Raw genomic sequence first — 24,681 nt, 5'->3', positions numbered from 1 at the left:
CACGGGGAAGTGGCTTACCCCTGTTGTTCCGCTCTTAAGTTCATGTTTGTGTCACGAGCAGAATGTACGAGGACACTGCGAGGTTGTTTACTGTCAGTTGGTCTCACCTTTTGAGTTTGGCTGAATATCTGGTCTTCATTAAAAGGCATTATGCAGTAAGTCTTAATATATCACCTCTGTCGTCTCGTACGCTTGCCAACAGGCTGCAGTTATTAAACACAAGCACCAGAAGGAAAACAGCTATGGGGCAGATCCTCCTCGATTAAGACCCCCTCCTCTAAATCAGGCTTTTTCTTTATCAGAGCAATCAGATGCTGGCTTGTTAGTTGAGGGAAAGTTCCACATGCAGAGACTGTGTTTCACTGAACAGCGTCTACCACATAGTCATTTTCTACATTTTCCAGAACGGCTTTTGATTGCCGTCTAAGACGAAACGAGTCTGTGTTGCAATTGTGTTGTGGGTTAAACGTGTAGGTGGAAACACAAGCACCTACAATATTGATAGCATTTGCAGGAGATCAGATGTCAGAGTTTATGACGCTGCATCATTTATGGCTGTATGAAACAATGCAATTCACGCCACATACTGACTTAGCAGTAAATTGAGATAATGAGGCTAAAGTAAGTATTTCTTACTTTTCGTTTGATTGAAAAAGACTGAAAGCTGAAACAAACACGCTTTACAACTTAGCAACAAAAGGTAAACTATATGTTATTATATATTTTTACCAAGTTGCTGTTGGTAAAAGGTGACCTGCTTAGTTATGCACTTCTGCCAAGTTGTAGCTGTGATTTTGCTCTCTGTTGGAAACTCAACGTGATTGTTTATTATAGTGCTAGTGGGTTTTTCTTCTGTCATTTTTGTGTGCTTGTGTTTTCTATTGTGGATATTGTGTGTGTGTGTGTGTTACACATAGCTCAGGTTGCATCATTATGCAGCGCCGGCGCTTTGATCATATAAACGATTGTTTGATTGAAATGATCATCCTGCCAATGATCTGACAAGATGACAGGTCTGAACGCTCCACCAGTCTCTCTATCTCCACATCTCTCACACACACATGCTGCCCCCTTTTTTCTTAATTTCCTCTCCCGCTGTCACATCTTTTTAGAAAATCTTTTTTTAGAATAATTTAAGGGATTTTTGCTCCTCCGTATATAAAACACCCCTCCACTCCACCCCCTTTTTTCCTGCTTCCTCATCTACCTTTTATCTCTGTTTCACATGTAGGCTCTCTCTTTCTCTTGCTCCGTCCTGTCTGTTTGCCAACTGGCAGCAAAACTGCCCTCAAGTGTTTATTGACCAGCCCCTTCTCTTCCTTTGTATCTCTCCATCCATTCATCCCTCCATCTCTCCATCCGGCCGGTCTTTGGCAGTCCTCCTTTGTGGCTGTGATTCGGCTGTGCTGCAGAACGAGGCTGTGCTGTGTTGTTTTTTTTTGACACCTGGCCCAGCTCGGACCGCTTTAGCTCGACTCCCCTCACTTTCTCTGTGTTGTAAAGCACACCAGTTACCGTGAAACCTCAACCGACAGTTGGTGGCATGGAGCTATTTTTGCTATGACTTGATAGTAACAAAGAATTGATGTCATGTGAAGCAGCGTTTTTTTTCTGTGGCTTAAATTATGATTTAATTGATCAATAAAACAAGAATTTTACATTGATTAATACATTAAAATTATTTTCTTTGTGTTTTTACCTGTCAATACTGAAAAAAGGGCTTATTTTGCGTCTTTGTACTCCTTATTTCCTCTATTGTTGTTCACGTTAAGCAGTAAATGGAAGCAGCTTAATACACCGAGCATGTTGAGGTCAGGTCTTTCGGTTGTCTCAGTTCTGACATATGCCGCAGCACCCGTCCAGTTACACTGTTTTATTATGCAGCCAAATCTCACTCAGGTCATCTCAATTGATCTGTGGCCCGAGGACAACCGCCTGTGCAGTCGAAACCAAAATGGTGCAAATGAAAACTGAGGGATGATTTAAAGTACATAATACAGGGCTATGAATGAAAGTTACACAGCTTTTACTGTTTATGCTTTGCGCTGGAGCTTAGTGGTCAACAGGAAGCCCTCAAGTTTTTTTTTAATAATGAAGTTGCTGTTGCTGCTTATATGTGGATTTGGCAATATGCTGACGATTAAATGACTTCTGACAGATAATTGATGACCATTTCCCAGATTCAGCATTGAAGCTCAGATTATTTTAAGAAGGAAACATCTAACGGGACATACAATTTAATCACTCTGCTTCTTGGCAATCAGATTTCTTTGGAAAAGTGTGTGAGGGGCTGCAACTTAATCAGCACTTTTAAAATAAAACAACAACAACAAAAGCTCTTCAGTTCTGCACTCGCTGCATAAAGTATTTATTTTAATATACGGAAAAGGGGGCCGCAGATACAAATTAGGTTGTTCATCAAATTGTGACATGTTTATGTTTGAGCTGTACTGAAATAGTGAAAAAAGCTAAAAATAAAAAGGTAATAAAAACAAACCCAACATGGCAATTGAAACATCTCTGTTGGAATAACTGTCATGGTTCAGACATGTGAGTCCTCCTCATTTATTCCCAGCTGTAATTTAAAGGTCACTCCATATATACTGTCCGTGTGTTCCATGTCCACAGAGAGTCGTTCTGCATCTCCGCTTGCACGTACATGTCCATTTCTATGAAAATTAGGATTTGCCTGGCATTCCACTATACGGTTTGTTTGGTGTTTCCATGACAATATATGTGACCTCCTCTACGTGGGCGGGGTCATCGCAGCACGGCTGCATGAAACTGCCGTTAGCGACACACACACAAACTAGTGAGTACTAGTGACTTGTAAAGCAGTCACTGAATACAGCGGTAGGGCTCGCGATCGCATGCTTTCAGCAGTGCTGTTGCTAAATACACCAGACTCCTCTGTTAAATGATGAGATTGCCTTGATTTCCTTGGCTAAATGTTGGAGATTAACCCACATTTTTCAGGATTGTTCCATTCTTTAAAAACTGATCGGCATTGTTCGGTTTGATTCTTGTGCCTCTTCTGCGCTCACTCATGGGAAAGAAAAATAGCCGGGCCGTGCCGAGGCGAGTCGAGTGAGTCGTGCTCGTGGAAACACGCCATTACATTCCACTCTGGCAGGAGAGATTTTGTCTTGCTGAGGTAGTTGAAAAGGAAAATAAAGTACAGCATGAATAATTTATTCCAGCTCATTGAGATACAAAAGAGTTCACTGTTGTAGGGTTTCCTCAGAGGGATAGATGACCATGGTTTCTGAATTATTATGACAATGACAACAATATAACATAGGTGCACTTGTTACAAAGGCTTATTCTGGTAATGTGAGAATGGAGCCATGTCTCTTATGCTCTTACTTCCCTTCATGGACAGCACACAAATCTAGGTGAACGTCACAGGCCACTTTCTGATCTTATGAGGCTGCGTTTGTCCTTGAAAACAGAAGTGTGTGTCTTGTGATAGCTGGTTTATAAAGTAATCCTGAAATAGGCTGTAACTTACTGTGTGTGTGTGTGTGTGTGTGTGTGTGTGTGTGTGTGTGTGTGTGTGTGTGTGTGTGTGTGTGTGTGTGTGTGTGTGTGTGTGTGTGTGTGTGTGTGTGTGTGTGTGTGTGTGTGTGTGTGTGTGTGTGTGTGTCTGTGTGTGTGTGTGTGCAGCCCTATCAGTGCATTGCTCTCAGTCACATCCTTTGCTGTCCTCTTCAGTTTCCTCAAGTGTCAGGAACATGTGTTAGTGAGGATGGAGGGATACAGAGAGAAAGAATGGGAGGAAGCCAGAGTAGTAGAGGGAGAAAAATGGAGAAAATGTGTGACAGCAATGTTAGTTTGGAAAAAAGAGGGCAGAAAGCAACTGATGTTGGAAGAATTAAAAAAAAAAAAAAAAAAAAAGGTCTGCTGAGGGAAAAGTGGGGGGGCTGAGATTAAAGCAGGGAGAAAGAGAATTGTTCGGGGAAAAAAATAGAAAGATGGGAGAAAACGATACAAAGCGAGCGAGGGAGGGGAGGGAGGGGGTGATGGTGGAGAGGGATGAGAGGAAGAGGATGAATAGGGTAATAATGGCTCAGTGTGAGAGGTGTTGTAGAAAGAGGGAGAACGGCTGAGTGAAGAAGAGAACAAAATGAGGCTGAGGGCACTCAGACAGATAGAATTAGACACACCGCAGAGGTTCACTGTGTGTGTGTGTGTGTGTGTATACAGTATATGTATGTGTGTGTGATAGAAAGAGAGAGACTTATGTGTTCTTTTAATGTGTATGTGTACAGGCAGCTGTAATCTGTGGCTGGTGTGGCCTCATGTGCATGTTTGTGTGATTGTGAGTTCTTGTGCACGCACCCGTGTGTGCAGAGGTGAACGCGGGGACGAGAAACCTGCACGCAAGATGTTCTTCATCATTTCCTGTCAGAGATGAAGCATTTTTACAGATTTTTTACGAGCTCTGAAAAGGACAAACGTAATGGCACAGAATAGGCCACTGTGACAGGTGAAGAGAGGGAGAGAGAGAGAAATCCTCAGAGTTTTTTTTTTGCTCCTTTGTGAATGTGTGTTTGTGCGTTTGTGTGTGTTTGAAAGAGCCAGAGGACGCCTGGAGTAGGGAAAAGAGTGTCGGGTCATTGCTAAATGAGAGTGTGATGGTGCTAAAAGATCAGATGATGGTGATGGGACTCTAATGCTGCCTCCATCTCCTCCGCCTCTGCTGCTTTTCACGCCCCACATTTCTCTCCTCAGTCTTATTGAGCGGTCACTGACAGAACTCCTCGCTCATTAGGAACGTGTTATAATCCAGCGGAGGTCTAATGTGCTGTAAAGGCGCATCATATGCTCCGTGTTCATTTTCGCTCTTGTTATCTTACAGCGTTGCGACACGATCATGTATCCAGTGCTCTCTCTCTCCTTCTGTTTCACCCTCTCCTTTTTCCTCCCTCTCTCCATCACAGGCGGAGATTGTCAAGCGTCTCAGTGCCATCTGTGCTCAGATCATCCCTTTCCTCTCTCAAGAGGTAAGCGTCGCAACTGCCAGACACTCGTACACGTGTACACAAAACACTCACACAAAGTCAGGAGAGGGCTAATCACAAGTCTATACGTTCTCCCTGGCAATCCCTGTATTAGATACACATGCCGACTAAAAAACTGTAGTGCATAACTTTTAAATAATATGCAAATTTACTCAATGCTGGTTACAGAAAGTGCACAGAAAACAACATAAAGTGAGTAAAGTGAGCTGCTTGCAGATATGCAGGAGTATGACTGGAAATGAAAAGTGCACATGAAAAGTTGGATTAAAAAAAGTATTGTTTTATAATACAAATGAGTATTAGGGCCAAACTGAATAGTAAAAAAAAAAATTCTTTTGAGAATAAATTTGTAATATTAATAAAATCATAATATTATGAGAATAAAGTTGTGATTTTAAGAGAATATCGTTTCTTTTTTATCATTATCTAATGTATTTTTAATAAATAGCAGCAGCACACCGATGCATTCAGCTTCATGATGTAACTCTACGGACTCCGTAGAATCTTTTCTCAGTCCTGATGTTAAAGATAACACGGTGCGGTTGTGACAAAAACATTAAGTATTTCTTTATTTGTGAAGCCCAAATCAAATCAAATGTTATTTCTATAGCCCACAGTTTACAAAACACAGTTTGTCTCATGGGACTTCACAGGGTTGGTAACATCCTCTGTCCTTAGACCCTCGAGCAGGGTAAGGAAAAACTACCAGGGGAAAAAAAAACCTTATAACAGGGAAAAAGAAAGAGGTAGAAACCTTAGGGAGAACCACAGGTGAGGGATCCACTCCCTGGACAGACAGATGTGCAGTAGATGTTACCCAAAACATACAATACACAATTGCAAAAAAATAGAGAGTAAAAAGTCTTTAAATGCCAGGATCCATCTGGATCTCTGGGTTTGTCACAGCCTGTAGCGAAGGCTGTTGTGGTCAGAGACGTTTTCCAAATCAAAAATGTAACTTGAATAATATTATGACTTTATTCTCCCTAATACTCCGTCGTAGTAACCAACTTGATATTTTGTTTTCATAAATGTCAGGCACAGGATAAACGGGTCAGTGCGAAGGTATCAGACTGAGATGATTATTTGCTCTGCACAATAAAAATTAATGAAATCTCCAACACCATGTTATGGCACGACACTGTCGTCCATCATTTGAGTGTGTGGTAATTACATTGCAGCGGCTTTTCTGCTTCGAGCGGAGGAAAACATCAGCTGACCGTCAACTGTACTCTTTGTACAAATAATCATTTCAAGGTGTTTTCTTTTCCGCGTTCTGCTGCTCACAGACGAACAGGAAATCAGGGCCAAAAACATTCCTAGTGACGGTAATTAGAGCGCACTCTGAAATAAAGCGTTCCACAAAGAAGGCTCCCAGTCTTTGACAGAAATGAATTGTGTATTTTTTTTCCCCCGGAAAATATTAAGATGTCATAATCTTTAAATTAAACTGAGCCACTTCTTAAAATGAATTTGTCTCCTTTATTCCGCACATTATCATCATTTCTGCATTTGGATCCCTCTTAAAGTCTGAAGTTGTTTATTCTGAAAGGCAGGAGAAGCTGGATTATTGTTGTTTTAATACATTTACTGTGACTGTTGCTGTGGCAGATTAAATAAGACTGAGTGACTTTTTCGTGATAATATGATTCCATGGTGTGTGTGTGTCTGTGTGTATGTGTGTGTGTGTGTGTGTGTGTGTGTGTGTGTGTGTGTGTGTGTGTGTGTGTGTGTGTAAGTGCAAGTATGTACTGTGTCTACAAATCTACAGACACACTTCTTTATGTCTGTGGTTGTGTGAGTGTGCGCTGATGAATGTGCTCCATGGAGACGGGGAAGGTCAGAGCTCTGTCACTTTGATCAATATTGACTCAGTGTGTGTGTGCATATTTGTGTTGGTGTGACTGATTACACTGGGATTTTGTGTAAACACCACTGAGATTTGAGTTTGTGTGGCACTGGGCGTGTGTGTGTGTGTGGGAGAGAGAGAGTGAACATATGACTGTTTAACGTATAAAACGCCCAGTTGGAGTGTTTTAATTGTCAGGTATTCTTCAGTTAAAGGCGTTTTTCCTGTGTGTGTGTGTGTGTGTGTGTGCGTGTGTGTGTGTAGCACCAGCAACAGGTGGTCCAAGCAGTGGAGAGAGCGAAGCAGGTCACCATGGCAGAACTCAACGCCATTATTGGGGTGAGTCACCGCCTTTCGTCGTGACGGCACAAACACACATACACCGACATAAATACATTTTTAAAAAATAACTATATTCTGACTAGACTGACACTTAAGAGACAAAGTATATGACATTATTTCAACCCTATTGCCATTAAATGTGATGTTTCTCAGTCTACCTTGAGATTTAGTCAAGCAGGTTATTAATATTAGAAAGCTGGTACCCTTCAAACTCACAGGTTTTTGTTGAAAACATTTTTAAATTATTCACTGAAGTTATTTGCTTGTGTATTAGTGTTCCAGTCAGTTAGATATTAAGAAGCACCTCATTCAGAGTGTGTATGAAGACAACTGAGACTAGTTTTGGATGTTGATAAGAACATTTGAAGCACATTGTCATCATACTAAAGTATCCATTCCAACTTGTCGAATAACTGTTAAGGCGGATTTCCACTGGGCGTGTTACAGGCGCGGTCGCCGTTGCCGATCGCTTCCATTCTAATCAATGAGAGCATTTCCACCGGACACTGCTGCTGAGTCGCGCCAAGCTCAACAGAGCAGATCAGATCGCACCAGACAGCAAGTCCGACACAGAATTAAAGTGAAACACTTCCTCCCCCTTTTAAAATAAAACACAATACGCAGGTCATATAGCCTGTCACAACTTCACATCATCATTACGTCGTGACCGGTGCTACCAGGTCAACAGTCAATTAATCAGAGCATCTCGGAGAGTCATAATGTACGACGAGAGACTGATTGTTGAAGTGGAGAAACCTAAAATCATTTATGACGCCAGATCAACAGTTCTTCCACGTCAGAGAATGAAAAGAAGAAGAAGGATTATTGCGTGGTCTTCCGTAAATACCGCTGGTTCCCAAAGCACCGCTGCGCTGCGGCAACGCGCCCGGTGGGGCATTGACGCCGGGCAGAAGACGAAGCAAAACCGTGCCGCTGTAACATGCTCAGTGGAAATCCGCCTTTAGACTCTGCTATTGATGGGTGTCTATTATGGGTGCTTGAAATTAGTGAGTGAATGATTCTACAAAAAAAACTTTTCACATCACTCTCGACAACAATCAAGCAACCCAGCATCATTATCTCGTTCATTATATATGAATCAATTGTTTCTGTTGAATGAAGAAAAGATCAGTATCCAACTGTCGTCTCCAAATGTACACAAACACAAACACAAACACACACACACGGTGCTGTGGTAGATGGGGCTTTCCAGATCTTGTCTCAGCCATGATCACGTTACTGTCTACTTAAAGCCCTTTGTTCCTTCCAGCATTAAAAAATACTCCTGCCGCCAATGTACGTGTGTGTGCGTGTTTTTCTGTGTGTGTGTGTGTGTCAACTACTCCTAAACACAGACGCTGTCATCACTGAGATGTGTGTAATTGTGTGTGTGTGTGTGTTTCACTAGCGTGAAAGAACAACACATGAAAACAAAGCATAATGCTCCACTCAGGATAATAGCCTCTCTTTATCTGTAGCTGCTGCTTTGCTCTCCACTCTCGCTATCCTCATCCGTTTTTTTCCTCTTTCTGCCTTTTTTTCTTTCCTCTCCGTTTTCATTTTTCTGTTTGAATTTCCTCACCCCTTTCTTTCTTGCAATCTTTGATCATTTCCTGCCTTTTTTGTCTGTGTCCCTGTCCTCATTTTTCTCCACCATTGTTTCTGATATGTCTTATCTGTTGCTGTTTATGCACACTTTCCTTCCATCTTCTCGCCTTTATTCACCCCCCCCCCCCGCTTTCCTTTCCTTCTGCCCCCATCGTTTACTCTGTGACTCATACATTTTCTTCTTTTCTACCCTCTCGGTGCTTTCCCGTGACCTGTTTCTTTCCTTTTACCTCCTGCCTTTTACTTCAAAATCATTCTCATTCATTGTCTCACTTCCTTTACTCCCTCTGCTTCTTTTTTCCCCACTTCTTTATTTTCCCCTGTACATTTACTTTTTTTCCTCCTTCACTTATTTCCCCTTGTTTCACTTTCTCATCATCGGTGTTCGTCTTGCTCACCCCCCTAATCCGCTAATCTCTTTCACATCCGCTCCGTCTTCCTCTCACTGTTGAGCTCTCCATGAGGATTTCATTATGTTGACTCTCTCTCTTCACCCCTGTCTCTCTCACCTCCGCTTTTCCCGAGCATGATCCCCACCTCCCTCTGCTCTCTCCTTCTTCCTATACCCCTTTGTTCTTTGTTACCTTTTTCTGCTCATTTGCTCTCTTTTTTACCCTCTCTTCTCTAACCACCCACCCTCCTTGTATGACACCATCCTCCCCCTTCCCTCCTGCCCCCACCCCCTACTTTCCCTGTGGCCACAGCAGCAGCAGCTCCAGCACCTGTCTCACCATGCCCCTGGCATCCCCCTGACGCCGCACCCATCAGGCCTGGCCCTGGGTGCAGGGGGCTCAGGGCTTCTGGCGCTGACTGGGGCTTTGGGAGTCTCAGCCCACCTTGCATCCAAAGATGAGCGCAACCATCTTGACCCTGAACATCTTCGAGGTAACTGTGACCTTTAACCCTTTAACACCGAGCGTATCGAAGACGCCATGTTCACATTACCGTAATTACTCAAACTGTTTGGGCTATCGGAAAAGTTCCAACGGTTTCTGAAACCTGAGAAGTTGGGAGTTAAAGTCAATGTGTGGTTATTACGGTAATTTCACTCGTGCTGTTGCAGGAAGCTGGCGAATCATCTTCTTTGTCACCAGAGAGGAGAGAGTTGGAAAAAACGCCTGTACATAGTTTGCATTTTTTGGCCTGTTTTTGTCCATTTGTTTGGACAAGACCCAAACAAATGTTATTTTATATATGTTTATACTTCTGGTGTTCGTGTACAACTACAGTGTTTTTTCTCAATAAAACTTTTTGTTTCTCTTCTTTTTCAATTGTTAATACACTATTTTAACATGCCGTAAATAACTGCCAGATATTTAAAGTTATTATGGAAAAATGAGCAAAAAGCACTTATTCACAGGACATTTTCTTGCTCTGTTATGGTTAATATAAGCAAAAGAAGAAAAAAAACAGACTTACATTTTGAGACTTAGGTGTTAAAGTGTTCATTGTATTAAAAAAAATGGAATTTAATGACCTGGCAAGATGATGAAAAACTTAAAGTAACAAAAACACTATATATAATATAGTATATGTGGCACCAGCGCCCCCAGCAACCCTAATGTGGAAGATAAAGCGTTATAGAAGATTAGTGAGTGATGTAGTTTATGTAAAACATATAACATCTGTAAGTCTGGCCTGTTTGTCATTAGATGTAAAACAGATTTGGAGGTTTAAAGTAAAGTTCTTAGGGTAAACTGTGTGTTTCAGGCCGTTCCGATCAGTTACATCACCGAACCTTTTCAGAGGTTGTTTAGTAAGCTAGATATAAGTGAGGTAGTGCAGCAAACTCTGTTGGAAAGAAAAAAGATATGACACCAATTACGTTTGTTTTGTGACATGCACACGCTTGTACCTGTATTGTGTTTTCAACAGAATTATTTCATACTGACATGTCAAAAGCACTGGTAATGGAAAATCTGACAATTATATATATATATATTAAGATGAAATAAATGCAGACTGATGCTGTGAATTATGTTTGGCAGGCAGCTCTTGTTGTAATTTGTACAGCAACTAACCACTTGGACTGAACTTGAACTTCCTGTCTTAGCTTGCTGTCATAATATGGACAGACATTTTCATGGCACTCATGCAAAAAACGTCGGAGCAAGTCGTTCTCCCAATGAACTTTCATTCACCCTGATTGAATATCTTATCTTTGCGCTCTGTTTTAGGCATTTAGCCAAAAAAGACTTTCTCATGAATAAACCGAAAAGCTGGAAAGGGAAAAAAAAGATAGGGGTGAGAGAGAGAGAGAAAGGCATAAATGAGAGTAGAAAGAGAGATGTGTTCATATTGTCAGCGAAGCATCTGTGTGAGAGCTTACGCATGTCTGCAGCTGTGTGTATTTCTGTTCCTACATAGAGGATGAAGAATGAGTGAAAAGATAGTAAGTGCTGAAAGAGGCAGCAGGGGAAGACGGCAAGCTTTGTCTGGTCAGAGAACAGAGAGAGGGATGGATGGAGAGAGCAGAGACTGAAGTCAAGCACAATAGTGGCTCTGTTTCGTTGTTAGAAAAGAGCAGTGAGAGTTCAGCCTAACCTTGGCTGATTGAGCTACTGTTGTTGTCATTATTATTTGTATTATTACAAGGACTGACGTCAAACGTTGTCTTTTGCCCTTTCTCCTCTCTCTTACTCTCTCCTTTTCTCTCTCCATTCTGTTCCATGTCCTTCCCGTTCTCTGCCCCGTCACAGAGGGAGCGCCCAGCAGGGTGAGTAGTTTGTGTACGTGTGTGCACTGATGTAAATGTCATGTTCGTCTCTTTGTGTGTGTGTGTGTGTGTGTGTGTGTGTGTGTGTATGACAGTGATAAACCGAGGGAAATTGAGATGTGCCGTAAAATGGCCTCCGTGTACTCTGCTGGAGCTACTGTAGGTCGGGAGAAGCTCGGCACTCAACAGAATCACAATATCAACCTTGAGCTTTTCAAGGTTCTCCGACATCACAACAACATCTGATCTCACAGCACTTACCCATTACCCACAAGAAACTGAGTTAATGGACGAACAGGTGTTTATGGTTTATCATCGGGACAAATGTTTTGTTGATCTACAAGATCTACAAAAAAGTACAAGATTAACACTCAGTTTAAGTCCAGTGCAGATGCAGTTCGGGCCAAAACACCAGCAAATAACAAAACGCCAGCAAATTAGAAAACACCAGCAAGTAACAAAACGCCAGCATAAACAAAACACCAGCAAATAAGAAAACGCCAGCAAGTAACAAAACGCCAGCAAATAAGAAAACACCAGCAAATAACAAAACGCCAGCAAGTAACAAAACGCCAGCAAATACCAAAAAACGCCAGCAAATAACAAAACGCCGGCAAGTAACAAAACACCAGCAAGTAACAAAACGGAAGTGCTCCGGGTCTGTGGGGGCGCTGTCGTGCAGGTCTTCGACCAACCTGTTGACTCGCAGTGTTGGGCCAAACTTTTTTTTAAATAAACTTTATTTAAACTTTTCCAGTACACATATACACATATACAAAATACCTCAAAGGAATATAAAATTGCATCTCGTCGATCTATTCATCAAAACTAAAATAAAATAAATAAAATCTACAAGGCTTTGTTGAGAATAAATACAACAGTGAAAACAAATCAATCACAACAAGGCAATAAAGGCAAGGTTACAATCGAGGTATCCTTTCTAAATGACGAGATGCAATTTTATATTCCATTTGAGGTATTTTGTATATGTGTACTGGAAAAGTTTAAATAAAGTTTATTTAAAAAAAAGTTTTGGCCCAACACTGCGAGTCAACAGATCAGTCGAAAACCTGCACGACAGCGCCCCCACAGACCCGGAGCACTTCCGTTTTCTTACTTGCTGGTGTTTTCTTATTTGCCAGCGTTTTGTTATTTGCTGGCGTTTTGTTACTTGCTGGTGTTTTCTTATTTGCTGGTGTTTTCTTATTTGCTGGTGTTTTCTTATTTGCTGGTGTTTTGTTATTTGCTGGTGTTTTGTTATTTGCTGGTGTTTTGTTACTTGCTGGCGTTTTGTTACTTGCTGGCGTTTTCTTATTTGCTGGTGTTTTCTTATTTGCTGGCGTTTTGTTACTTGCCGGTGTTTTCTTATTTGCCAGCGTTTTGTTATTTGCTGGCGTTTTGTTACTTGCTGGTGTTTTCTTATTTGCTGGTGTTTTCTTATTTGCTGGTGTTTTCTTATTTGCTGGTGTTTTGTTATTTGCTGGCGTTTTATTACTTGCTGGCGTTTTGTTACTTGCTGGCGTTTTCTTATTTGCTGGTGTTTTCTTATTTGCTGGCGTTTTGTTACTTGCCGGTGTTTTCTTATTTGCTGATGTTTTGGGGTTTGCAGTGCGTTTGCCCCTGTCGGCCACCGTAGGGTTATTTTGTCACTTAGAAATGGGACACCCCTTAAATGCAGATACGTCTTCAGACTGCGGGGGCAGAATAACGCGAAAGCTGCGTCCAGTCTGTCAACTCCAAAAAAGAAGAAGAACACATTTAGGGTCACGATTATTTATTCCGATCCGTTTTTCAGTCAAGTTATTAGGGTTGTCAGTTAGTTATAAGATGATACTCATACAAATACCACAACCACGGACATATTCAGCTGACAGTTACCACACACCACGGCTTATTGAAAAATAAACGATAGCAAACGATCACTTGTCCGCACCGGCCGGCTATTGACAAAAGATCGTAAAATTAAAATAAACGTTACGCAACAATGACGTCAGTAATCCATAATATGGGCCTAAACTAAGATAATACAATGGTTTTCATAATTTTTATATCTCTATTAAAAAAGAAAATACTTAATTTGTAGCCAATCTCAACATTGAGGGCGATACAGCCCTTAAACTTGCCCCTCAACTTAATTTTTCTGAGAATCGGGACAGCACTTGCACTAGGGTTAGGCGCACATTTTTGAGATTGAGGGTTAAGATTGAGGGTTAAGCAAGGAATTGGAATTCACCCTTCGTTTCTGTAGAAAATATGGAAATAAATACATAAATAAGAAAAACAATAGCAGTATCTGAAGTCAGTTCAGTAATAACCAAATAATTGATTTCAATTGTGGATTGTCCTTAAATGACATATCTATAGTATGCATTGGTTGGATCAATGGTTTGAATGCTGCAGCGTCAAACACTGAAAAATCTCTGGAAGAACACGTGTCCAGAACACTGTTTTTCCAATAAAAACTCACTCTTTGCAGTGTTAAGTTCCATAGTTTCGTTAAAGAAAGAAAGAAAGAAAGAAAGAAAGAAAGAATAAATCCAACCTGCAGTGTAACATTAAACGTATACAAGTGTTCATCTCATCTCCGCAGGTTTGTCACATAATTCATGTCCTTGTCGTTAAACGTCCTTGATAATCACCATGAGAATTATTGCAGTTATCAAAGAGCTGATTGAAAGTCAGTAGACACTTCTTTTTTTTTCCTACCGAAAATGAGATGATAGATCTCGAGGAGTGATCCTCTCAATAAATTTGGAAGTTATGGCTTTGGGGTACACGGCGGTGCAGTGGCTACGATTGTTGGCCTTGCAGCAAAGATCTGAACCGGAGACCTTTGCATATTCTCCGTGTGCGTGTTTGTGCGTGTGTGTGTGTGTGTGTGTGTGTGTGTGTGTGTGTGTGTGTGTGTGTGTGTGTGTGTTTGTGTGTTTGTGTGTTTGTGTGTGTGTGTGTGTGTGTGTGTGTGTGTGTGTGTGTGTGTGTGTGTGTGTGTGTGTGTGTTTGTGTGTTTGTGTGTGTGTGTGTGTGTGTGTGTGTGTGTGTGTGTGTGTGTGTGTGTGTGTGTGTGTCTGGCTTCCTCCCACAATCCAAAAACAAAGTGGTAGAAAATGAACGTATAAGCACTCTCTCTGACTGCAGATTGTTCTGCTTTATGGAAGCCGTGTGCACAATTTCTCCCTGAATTTGCTGCGATGTACAGTTGGCATTCATCAGCGCAATTGTTGATAACGGTGAGAAAGAGTGAGTGGGGTTGGGAGGGTTAGAGTGAAATTACCAAAGGGAGAAGAGATGAAAGGGGGATGGAAAAAAAACAGGGAGGGAAAGGTTGGGCTTTTATTGCTAAATGAAAATTATTTAAGAGCGCTACCGACTTAACTTTCACTCATTCCCTCTCCCTCTGCTGTGAAAGCCTTGGCGTAATTTAATTGCCAGAACACAATGCGGATTGTAAAGCAGCAGGAAAATAAGTTGTCTCATGGGCTGAGGTTTATGCTCAACTTAGCCAAGCATTATGGTGTTTGGGCAGAGAGGGAAGGAGGGGGGGGAAAGGCCAGTGAGAGATGCATATCAATTGGCATTTGTTGGAGAGCACCACACTCGTTAGACATGTTGGAATTTTAACTGGAGGAGGAGGAGGTGAAAAAAAGGACAACTAGAGGAAGTGAGGAGAATAAGGCGAAGGCGGAAGAGAAGGAGAAGAAAGAAGACAGGGAAGTTTGTTGAGCTGCACTGAGGTCCATTGTGTGTTCCTCCTCGCCTCTGTCAGCGCTCCTTCCTGTCGGCCTTGTGGGCTCCTTCCTGTGTGACTCACTGCTCTGTTAAACCCTCGCTGTTCTTATCCTCCCCCACGTGGGGACAGAGAACGACAAGTGGTCCTTGCCAAAAAAAAAACAAAAAAAACCTCTGGCCCCTACCCCAATGTAAAAACAACACAATGCTTTGAGCGGCTTTTTTGGGAGGGAGCTGAGCGCTGGGCCAAGCTGTGTTGTAAATATGCCTGCACAGCTTTATTGCATTATAATGAGAGTCATATTTTACAAGAGGACTGGTGTGTCGAGGGGGAGAGCACTAATTAGCTTTAGATTCTGTCCTGTGTGCTTCTGTGGTGATGTCTTTACCTGTGCTTACGTCTGCTGTACTCGCCGTGTGCTTGTGTGTATGTGTGTGTGTGTTTGTCATAATTAATGTGTGAACTTGTGAGTTTATGCCTGCAGTGTTTGTGACCTGTATAGTGGCAGCAGCAGTGCTTCTCAGATTTGCTTGTGCCTGTGTTTGGCTGTGACGTCTCACGAAGTGTGCGTTCACACTGTGGTTTGTGTCTCCATCTCCCTCCAGAGTAAGTCGGTGTCATCGACGGACAGTCAGCCCACTGAGGAGCGGCAGGGTCCATCGGGAGGCTACTCCTCGTCGCAGGGAGGGGCTGAGGCCAAGAGGAGGCGCTGTGATGATAAGGAGTCTCTCCCACCGCACTCCTATGTATGTATTTGTACTGTATCACTGCTAACATTTAGCTATTTAGTCTGCAATGGGAGTAGGTCACACATGAGCAACGGTGTTTCACGGGTTACCTCAGATTTACTCTTGCTCAAGTGGCAGATCAAGGTTGTGATGTTAGCCGTTGTGATGACAGAAGCTAAGCTAAGACGATGTTGACTGGCAAAGAGTGGACATCTAAATATTTCTCTGAAGTCTGATACGGGCCTCTCAGCACTGTCGTCACTGGTTTCCACTTGACGCAGCTGTTATTTTCACATTTTCACGCCCAGCTCTCACATTGTGACGGTATCAAATGCACTCGCGTTCACCAAATTCTGATTGATTTAATTGATGTCATGTCCAAAACACGAATAAATCAGACAGACGATGCATGATAACCTCCTAATGTGATCTGTGGATCGTCGTACAAAGAGACAGCATTTACACTACCGTTCAAAAGTTTGGGGTCACTTGGAAACGTCCTTATTTTTGAAGAAAAAGCTCTTTTTTTCAATGAATATAACATTAAATGAATCAGAAATACACTCTATACATTGTTAATGTGGTAAACGACTATTTTAGCTGCAGACATCTGGTTTTTAATGGAATATGTACATGGGTTTATAGAGGCCCATTTCCAGTGTTCTAATGGTACATTGTGTTTGCTAATCACGTTAAAAGAAAACCCTTGAAAACCCTTGTGCAATTATATTAGCACAGCTGAAAACAGTTTTGCTGGTTCTTTGACGAAAGCAGGGCAAAAATATTATTTTGAATATAATAATCTTGTCAGTGTCTTGACTATATTTTCTATAAGTGTGACTTTTAATGGAAAACACAAAACAATTGTATAGGTGACCCCAAACTTTTGAATGGTAGTGTACAGCATGTTGCATATAAATATTGGTTTAATGCTTATTATTTCTTTACACTTGTACTTGTGGCTCTTGGGTTGCTTCATTAATCCCAGTGTGGCCCTCTGGAGCGCCTGGTCAAATGACTCTGCAATAGATGTTTATCAGCTCCAGCTCTGATTGGCAGTAACATAAACACGTTACGCGAATGAACGCAGTCGAGTTGCAAAGTCTGCGCCGGTCTGCGCCTTTTCCAGCATGACGTCTAAGGCAGATAGCTGTGATGAACTAGAACGCTGTGTGATTCAGGTCGAGAGGATTGATTGACACCGTGTGATACAACCTGCAGCTAAATCAGTCCAAATCTTTACATTAGTTCACAGCAAGAACAAGCAGAGATCGCTTCCACTTCCTGAATGTTTTCCCTCTTTCTTTCTGTCGAGCCACATAACAGCTCCCATCTCTCTTCTGTCGCCTGTAGCTCTTATATCATTTTTTGTCTCTTTAACGCAATCGCTTGGTCTCTCTCCTCTCCTTAGTCTCACTCTTGCTCTTTGTTTTACTCTTGTTTTTCTTTTTTTTCTCTCTCATTTCCCCTCCTCTCTCACCGCGTTTCTGTAATTCTCTTCTGGGAATAGGCTGTAGACATAGCCCTGTTTTGGTTCTGTATAATTAGGTACTGATGTCACTCCGCACTGATGTCAATAGGAATATCAGGCCATGATCACATCAAAGCGCTGTTGCCATGGTGACTAAGTGCCATCGTTCTCACCCCCGAAAAAAGAAGGGAGAGACGGAGAGAATGAGAGAGACGGCTAGATGAAAAGCAAAAAAAGCTAAATATGTGCATTCGAAGGAGAAAGAGCAACAGTGTGTGTGTGTGTGCGTGTGCGTGGGGGGTAAGACTAATAGCTGCACAAACCTGTGTGTGTGGGCTTATGTGTGTGTTCACATGAATGACAGCGAAACAGATCGAAGTACTTCTGCAGCAGTGAAGTAGATGTTTGGTCAGAATATACGATGCACACAGTCAGTGTCTGTGTTAAATGTTGCACGACGTTCAGGCAGCAAAGAGAAGCCAGTGATATCGACGTTCCCATCAGCGCATGTTTTCTTCTGCGTCTCTCAACGCTCTGTGTGTGTGTGTACACTCATTCAAAAATACTGTTTCAGTGTGTGTGTGTGATGGAAAGGTCTTGTCTTAATAAAAAAAAAATGTGTGTGCCCTCTGTTCTTCTCAGGACAGCGATGGAGACAAAAGTGAGGACAATCTTGTGGTGGACGTTTCCAATGAGGTAAGCTCCATCTCTGTAATGGGAAGAGACCAAATCAGAGTTACAAGGAGAGTATATAGTATTAATCAGTTAGTAAAAGATGACAAATTAAAATGATGTTACTCCGTATAATGCAACATACCCCAATAAGGTGATTTCAGATGTGTTACTATGTGTGTAAATATAATTAGAGCTGCAACTAACGATTATTTTCTTAATCGATTCATCTGTCGATTATTTTCTCGAATAATTGTTTGGTTCAGAAAATGTCAGAAAATGTTCGAAATCGTTGATCAGTGTTTGTCAAATGTTCTCGAATGTCTTGTTTTGTCCACAAACCAAAATGATTCAGTTTTAATGATTTCTTTGTTATGACGAGCAAAGACACAAAGAAAATATTCACATTTAAGAAGCTGAAACAATCAGAAATCTTGTTTTAATCATGAAAAAAGCTTCACACCGATTAATCGATTATGAAAATAGTTGACGATTAATAATCAATGAATTGTTTCAGCTCTAAACATAATTGTAAAGACTAGCATGGATGATCACTAAAGAAATGACAATATTTCATTGCTAAAATGTTTATATATTAGATGAAGTATTATATTGAATTAAATACTTCCCAAAACTGACCCGGTATATTATACTTCATTATACAAAATCTGTTTAATGGACATACAATAATAGAAAATAAATAAATATGTGACTTTTGAGTCATTTTTTGTTGTAATGTTGTATTTCCCACAGACAAAAACGTGGCGAAACAGAGGTAGTTATTTTCTGTCTCGTTGTTGCCCAACAGTGACATTTATTAATGGGCCAGTTTCCCAGAGACATCACACACTGGTGAACACACTCACTCTCACTGAAGTCATAAATCTCAGCCAGAGAAATTTCTCCATCATTAAATAGTTTCTTCTGACCTCTTCAAAGTATTCCACCTTCTCCAACAGTGTTTACTCGTCACCTCCACCATAGAAAGTTTCTACCTTACTCAGTGCTTCACGCCCCACCCTCTCCCCACGCATCTTTTCACAGCTGTCCTTGTGCAAGAGCTCGACATGTTGATGCAAAAAAATATCTTTGATTTTCTTATGAAGTTGCACGCAGTCTTTATCTGTCCTTAAGTGCGTAGGGAGGGCGAATGCTTAGCTGTGAATGTGCTTGGCTTGTAACCACCGTCTGTCCTCTGTATGTCCCTGTTTGTCCAAAGTGCAAGTGTCCGAGGTTTTTAACTGAATATTTATATAGATATATGTGACATTTTGGGGAAGAACTTTGGTCTTTTGTTTCCCTTTTCCACTTCATTTTGGCGTTGGACATAAAAGCAAGATCAGGTATTCATGCTGTCTTCACATGCTATTGGAATTATGGTAAATATGAGCTCCAGACGTGTAACATGCACATGTGATTTCCAGTGGGAATTCCCGAGTAAGGAGCCACACGATAGGTGTAGTGGTTCGCGCTCTTACCTTTGCAGCAAGAAAACCCATGTTCGTGTCCCGGTTAGAACAAGGGTCTTTCTGCATTGAGTTTGCATGTTCTCCCCGTGTGTGCATGGGTTTTCTCCAGGTTCTCCAGTTTCCTCCCACAGTCAAAAAACCTGTGTAGAATATTGTGGTAGAAAATGGATTGATGGAAGTTCGTGAGTGGAGATAACCTTTGACATTTCAAGATGGCAGAAAGTAAGACCAGATTTGTCCCAAATGGTAAATACTTCCTTTATTATAATTGCTGTCCTATAATTATATTGATTAATTTATAACTATTATATTGTTTTACCCAATAAGCATTAAAGGGTGATCTGTGTGTCAGCTATTTTTCATTTCACGGCAGCAACAACAAAAGCACTCGAACGTTACACACTCATAGTTCCAATTTCACAAAGTTTCATCTTCCCCACAGCATGTGAAGGCAGCATTAGTTTGATTTGGAAAAGCAGTAAGAAGAACTACAAATAGAGAGAGGAGGTAGCAATGTGCTCGATGAGCCTTTCTATCGTGGACTCATTACATAATATCATAATTTGATACTTGGTTGTTTATTTTTTATTTATTTTTTTATTTTAGGTAGTTTCAAGCCATTTAGCTCGTAAATTGCTTTAAGGGATCATGAATTTTCAAATCAGATGAAGATTCAGTGTACCAAATAAAGTCTCTACAGTCAAACGCAGCACTGTGAAATACTTTTTGTTAAGCTTGCTCGTTTTAATATCCTTCACCGGTGATAACCTTGGCTTGTTTGTGTGTAGTTTGTGTGCGAGATGTGAAATGAGTCAGCAGGTATGTAGCTGCTTCAGCTTGCTGCAGCAGTTTCCTGGTGAACGGTAAGAGCTGCTATGTAAGCTCATTATCGGCTGCCGCTGCCTGTGTTGGCTTCTCCGCAAAACTGTCAGCTCGGGTGATGTCGACTGAACTGGCATATGCCAGTGTTTACAGGGATCACAACGGACGAGGGATGTGTTTAACACACTGGAAGCTTAAAGCGAGCATAATATTACTCATTTAGTAATCGAAAAAATTATAAGACGGTGTATTTTTCCAGTCTCGGACAAAATAATGTTCTTCACCATCAGATCGAGATGTGTTTTTCTGCAGTGATTTTTCTATAATATGCTTTTTTCCCCCAAAACATTCCAATAATGAGCTTTAGCTTTCTTCTTGTTTTATGCCCAGCAGGAGAAACAATGAAGGACTCTTTAGTTTTAATGTTAAAATGTTTTAGTGTTAAAATTATACATGTTAATAGATGACTTTATGTAAGTTGTGCTGAAATTCAAGCGCACATTGTTGCCTCACCTGAACCGATACCGATAAAACAGTTGTACAAACTGTAGGGACTGAGGACATAAAGTGAGGACAATCATTTTGGGCTGGTCCTCACATCTTTAAAGGGTTTTTTGGAGGTTAAGACCTGGTTTTTGGGTTAGGGTTACGATTGGGTTTATGTTAGGGTTAGGGTAAAGGTTAAGGTTAGAGTTAGACTTGTCATTTGTGTATTTTTCCTTCTCTTGTCAACCTTCCTGATGCATCTGCTCCTCCAGCTCTCCAACTCCTCTTCTCCTCCCTTCTCTAACATAACCGCAATCTGTTTCATTTAATATCTACAAAGCAGTTAATGCCCCTGGAATATTTTAGTTCTTTAAATACTTAACAAATACTTAACAAAATACAATTGATATTATACACAAAGCAAAGCAGAAAGCAAAAAAAAGTGACAAATGTTAATAATGGCAGAAAAAGACAAGGGATATTCTCCGGTGAATTGCCTATGTGTGTGTGTGTGTTAGCACTGTGCTGAGCACTGTGACCCGTGAGAAGTGCTGACTACAGCGATCTGCGTGTCAGCTGGTGGCACCTCGGGCTCAACAGTGGAGGAGGCTGGGGTTCCAGTGATGAAAGCAGCAAGGAACGGCAACATTATCCTCTAATCCACGCCCCACTGTTGCGGCAACAGTGACAATCTTCTGTTTCATGTACATTTCGGGAGCTATAAATCCTTTCATGAATTGCAAGTGCAGATGGTGACTTTTGTGTCCATGAAGTACAAATCTGCACAATTGACCTTTTCAAATACTTTCAAACTCTGTCGGCAAACTTCTGATTTTACCTGACAAACTCTGCATACAGCTCTTTAAAGCCTTCACACATGGGTACACACAGGAAACTATGTATTTATTTATTTCAAATCTTCACTGGCCATTTTCTACTCTTGCAGAAACTCTTGTTGTTGCAGTAAGCAGCTTTATGGATGAGGTTCACTCTTTAAGGAGACATCATGGTGATAAAATGCTGTAAAAATGGACTCTCTGGAATCTGATAGAGCTGAATTTGGCACCTTGAAGGCCGTGACTGAAACAGAGCTACAAAATAGTTGAAGTCTTGTTTGACCTTTGGAGGATAAAACTATTTTGTCTTTGTGATTCAGGAGCCAAACTCTCCTACAGGCAGCCCTCCTCACTCCCCCCACGGGAATGGCTTAGACCGGGCTCCTGCTTTAAGGAAAGAGCTCCCGGGCTCCTCGAGCACAGGAGAGGCCCCCTCCACCCCGAACCCCCGCAGCCCCACCCCAGGCAAGACCAAGGACCCTGGTCAGGTAGGACAGAACTGTCTTTATACAGTCCCATTCCTGCTGCATGTGATGTCATCGCTTGCACAGATTATTGGCTGTAAAAGCCGCATTACTGACTTTGTTTGACTGCGCTACAGGTGGACAAGTCCCAGTCTCCACTGTCTAAGTCTGGCACCCCATCCCCTGCCCACCGTGAGGCCCTGACCCCTGGAGCACCAGGAGCCCCCGGAGGCCCTGGACCCAGCACCTCCTGCCTTCGTCTGGTCAGCAAAGCAGCAACGAGTGCAGATCCCCTTGGTGAGACAAGCAACATGACGTTTTAAACTGGTTTGGATGTTTGTAACAGCTGACATAGGGATTTGTTAATTATATAAGTAGATGTTTAAATTCTTGTATTTGTAAGCAGCTTCTTAGAGAGTTATTTAGATAAGGGGTCACATAAAGCCAGGTATACATTGTATGATTTTCGAAAAAAAATGCCCAACATTCAAAGGTTCAAAGACAGTCTTGGAGAACTTGGGAGTACTGATTAGCCAATTTTAATGCAGCGTGAAATGATCATCAAATACAATGTATGTGACATACAGTGCACATGTGGGATGAACTGCCTCTACATATACAGAATGATTGCCAGAGCGCGATTGTTAAAGCCATGAGTCTGGTTTGACCCCCCAGCTCGACGGACTGCTTGTTGTTCCTCTGCTCTCCTTAGTCTGTCGCCATAGTAACGATCAAATTAAGACTATGAGTTCTACAACAGTACTCCTCTATAAAGTTTCCATACCAGATCACATCTCATTGTAAACCTGATTAGTCACACCGAATAGCTACTTTTAATTGACCGTCATGATTTTGTGGGATTTGCACCTGTTTTCTCTGTAACACACCCTACTGTATGTCCTGTTGACCCTCAGCTTTTCTTTTCCTGATTTGTTTACCCCAAAATTATGGCTTACGTGGAACAAACTTAAACAAAAAAGATGTAGATGTGACTTTTTCTAACCCCTAAAGAAAAAGTGACTTTGGCTTCATTTCTAATTAAAGAAGTAGCCTTTATTAACAGAAAAAGTTCCCCTCCTGTGACTGTTTTTGCGTGCTGCACGTCGTTCTCCCTCTGTCCGTCCTTCAATCCCTCCTTCCTCTTTTCCCTCCGTCTGTAGCTCTCCGCAGTCCCATGTCTGTGCCCTCCGGTTCATACCCAGCTCATTTTGGCGTGGTGTCCCACGCAGGGCTGAATGGGGAGCTGGCCAGCCCTGGAGGATTCGGCGGGGCTCTAACTCTCTCCCCACAAATCAGCGCAGTGGCCAGCGCCTACTCCCGAAGCCCCATGGTGAGTAAAGGCCAAATTATTCTTCTCTGTCGAGGTTTGATTTATGCTTCAGGATCAGGTCTAACCTTCTGACTGTCATAGCGTGGCCTCAAAACTAGATTAATGTGTTCTGCGTTATCAGGTCTCACCGGTATTGTGTTTATATTCTTTAGATCACTGTGATAAAGAACAACACACATAGAAAGAGATTCTGCTAAATAAGCGGCTAATGCGGACTACAAAATGCCAACCTAAATTAAGCTTTTCCTTCAAGGTTTCTTGAAGTGGGGTTATAAGAGGTACTCTGTGTGTCTGAAGAATGTGTTTATCTTGCCGGTGGATAGCACTTTCTGGCAGGAAAGTTTGAAAGAAATGTGTTTCACTCTTAAAAACCATTTACTCCCCCACACACGAGCCCATTGCCAAATGATATGAATTTACCTCATAGAGCAAAGAGACAGGTTATTGGCCTACTCTTCAAAAGTCCCAAACTATCGCTTTAACAAGGTTCACTGTCATCTCCCATGTCCAGCACATAAAACATGCATATAAATGTGTCCGTGCGTACTTTTTTTTTTGTTCACACCAGGTGGCGTATGACTCTCGGTCTCACCTGAGAGCTCCAGGTCTGACCTCCTCTCTGCCTGGCTCCTCTGGTGGAAAGCCGTGAGTTTTATTCCTGTAACATTCAAACATAAACACAGATAAAGTTCTACCTCAGTTTCAACACAGGGTACAGTCTTGAAAAATAGTTTTATTTCATGTATTAGTATAAATACATGCGTCCTCAGTGATCCACACACAACCAGATGTTCACACCTGGCATTAAAATGTGTGTTTTCTCTTTGGGCAATGATTAAAAACAGAAACATGAGCAGAATAATAATTCCAGGCTGAAGAAACGGTGATTACACATACCTCTGTCAAAACAAGCCCAGTGATAATCCAAAAAAACTGCACAGAACTCCAAAGACGGACTCTGTGAATTTATACACCCAGTACTCGGTTTTCCTCAGTAACCCTGTCTAACAGCTAAAATCCCCGAATATTGAAGACAACAACACGCATTCTCTGGCCTTTGCTCACTGAAGACTATTGTGTTGTTTTTGTTATTTGTTGTGAGAAGCAAAAACACTTCTCTGGTGATAATTTGAA

The 24,681-nt window shown here is 41.7% G+C and overlaps 1 protein-coding gene across 1 annotated transcript in view; it reads left to right on the top strand.

The window, feature by feature from the left end:
* Positions 1 to 24,681, top strand: part of tle2b (TLE family member 2, transcriptional corepressor b) — a gene marked incomplete at both ends in the record, with an annotated part of 74,243 nt that overhangs the window by 42,858 nt on the left and 6,704 nt on the right. Inside the window, 10 exons of the mRNA XM_083887843.1 lie at positions 4,944 to 5,006; positions 7,138 to 7,212; positions 9,528 to 9,708; positions 11,523 to 11,539; positions 15,875 to 16,015; positions 18,111 to 18,164; positions 22,074 to 22,241; positions 22,355 to 22,514; positions 23,378 to 23,547; positions 24,116 to 24,192. Coding sequence (XP_083743969.1) covers positions 4,944 to 5,006; positions 7,138 to 7,212; positions 9,528 to 9,708; positions 11,523 to 11,539; positions 15,875 to 16,015; positions 18,111 to 18,164; positions 22,074 to 22,241; positions 22,355 to 22,514; positions 23,378 to 23,547; positions 24,116 to 24,192 — 1,106 coding nt within the window. The remainder of the gene's footprint in view (positions 1 to 4,943; positions 5,007 to 7,137; positions 7,213 to 9,527; positions 9,709 to 11,522; positions 11,540 to 15,874; positions 16,016 to 18,110; positions 18,165 to 22,073; positions 22,242 to 22,354; positions 22,515 to 23,377; positions 23,548 to 24,115; positions 24,193 to 24,681) is intronic.

This window comes from Microchirus variegatus, assembly GCF_963457635.1.
Source record: "Microchirus variegatus genome assembly, chromosome: 4".
Lineage (NCBI taxonomy): Eukaryota > Metazoa > Chordata > Actinopteri > Pleuronectiformes > Soleidae > Microchirus > Microchirus variegatus.
This window is presented reverse-complemented; position numbering and strand designations above follow the sequence as displayed.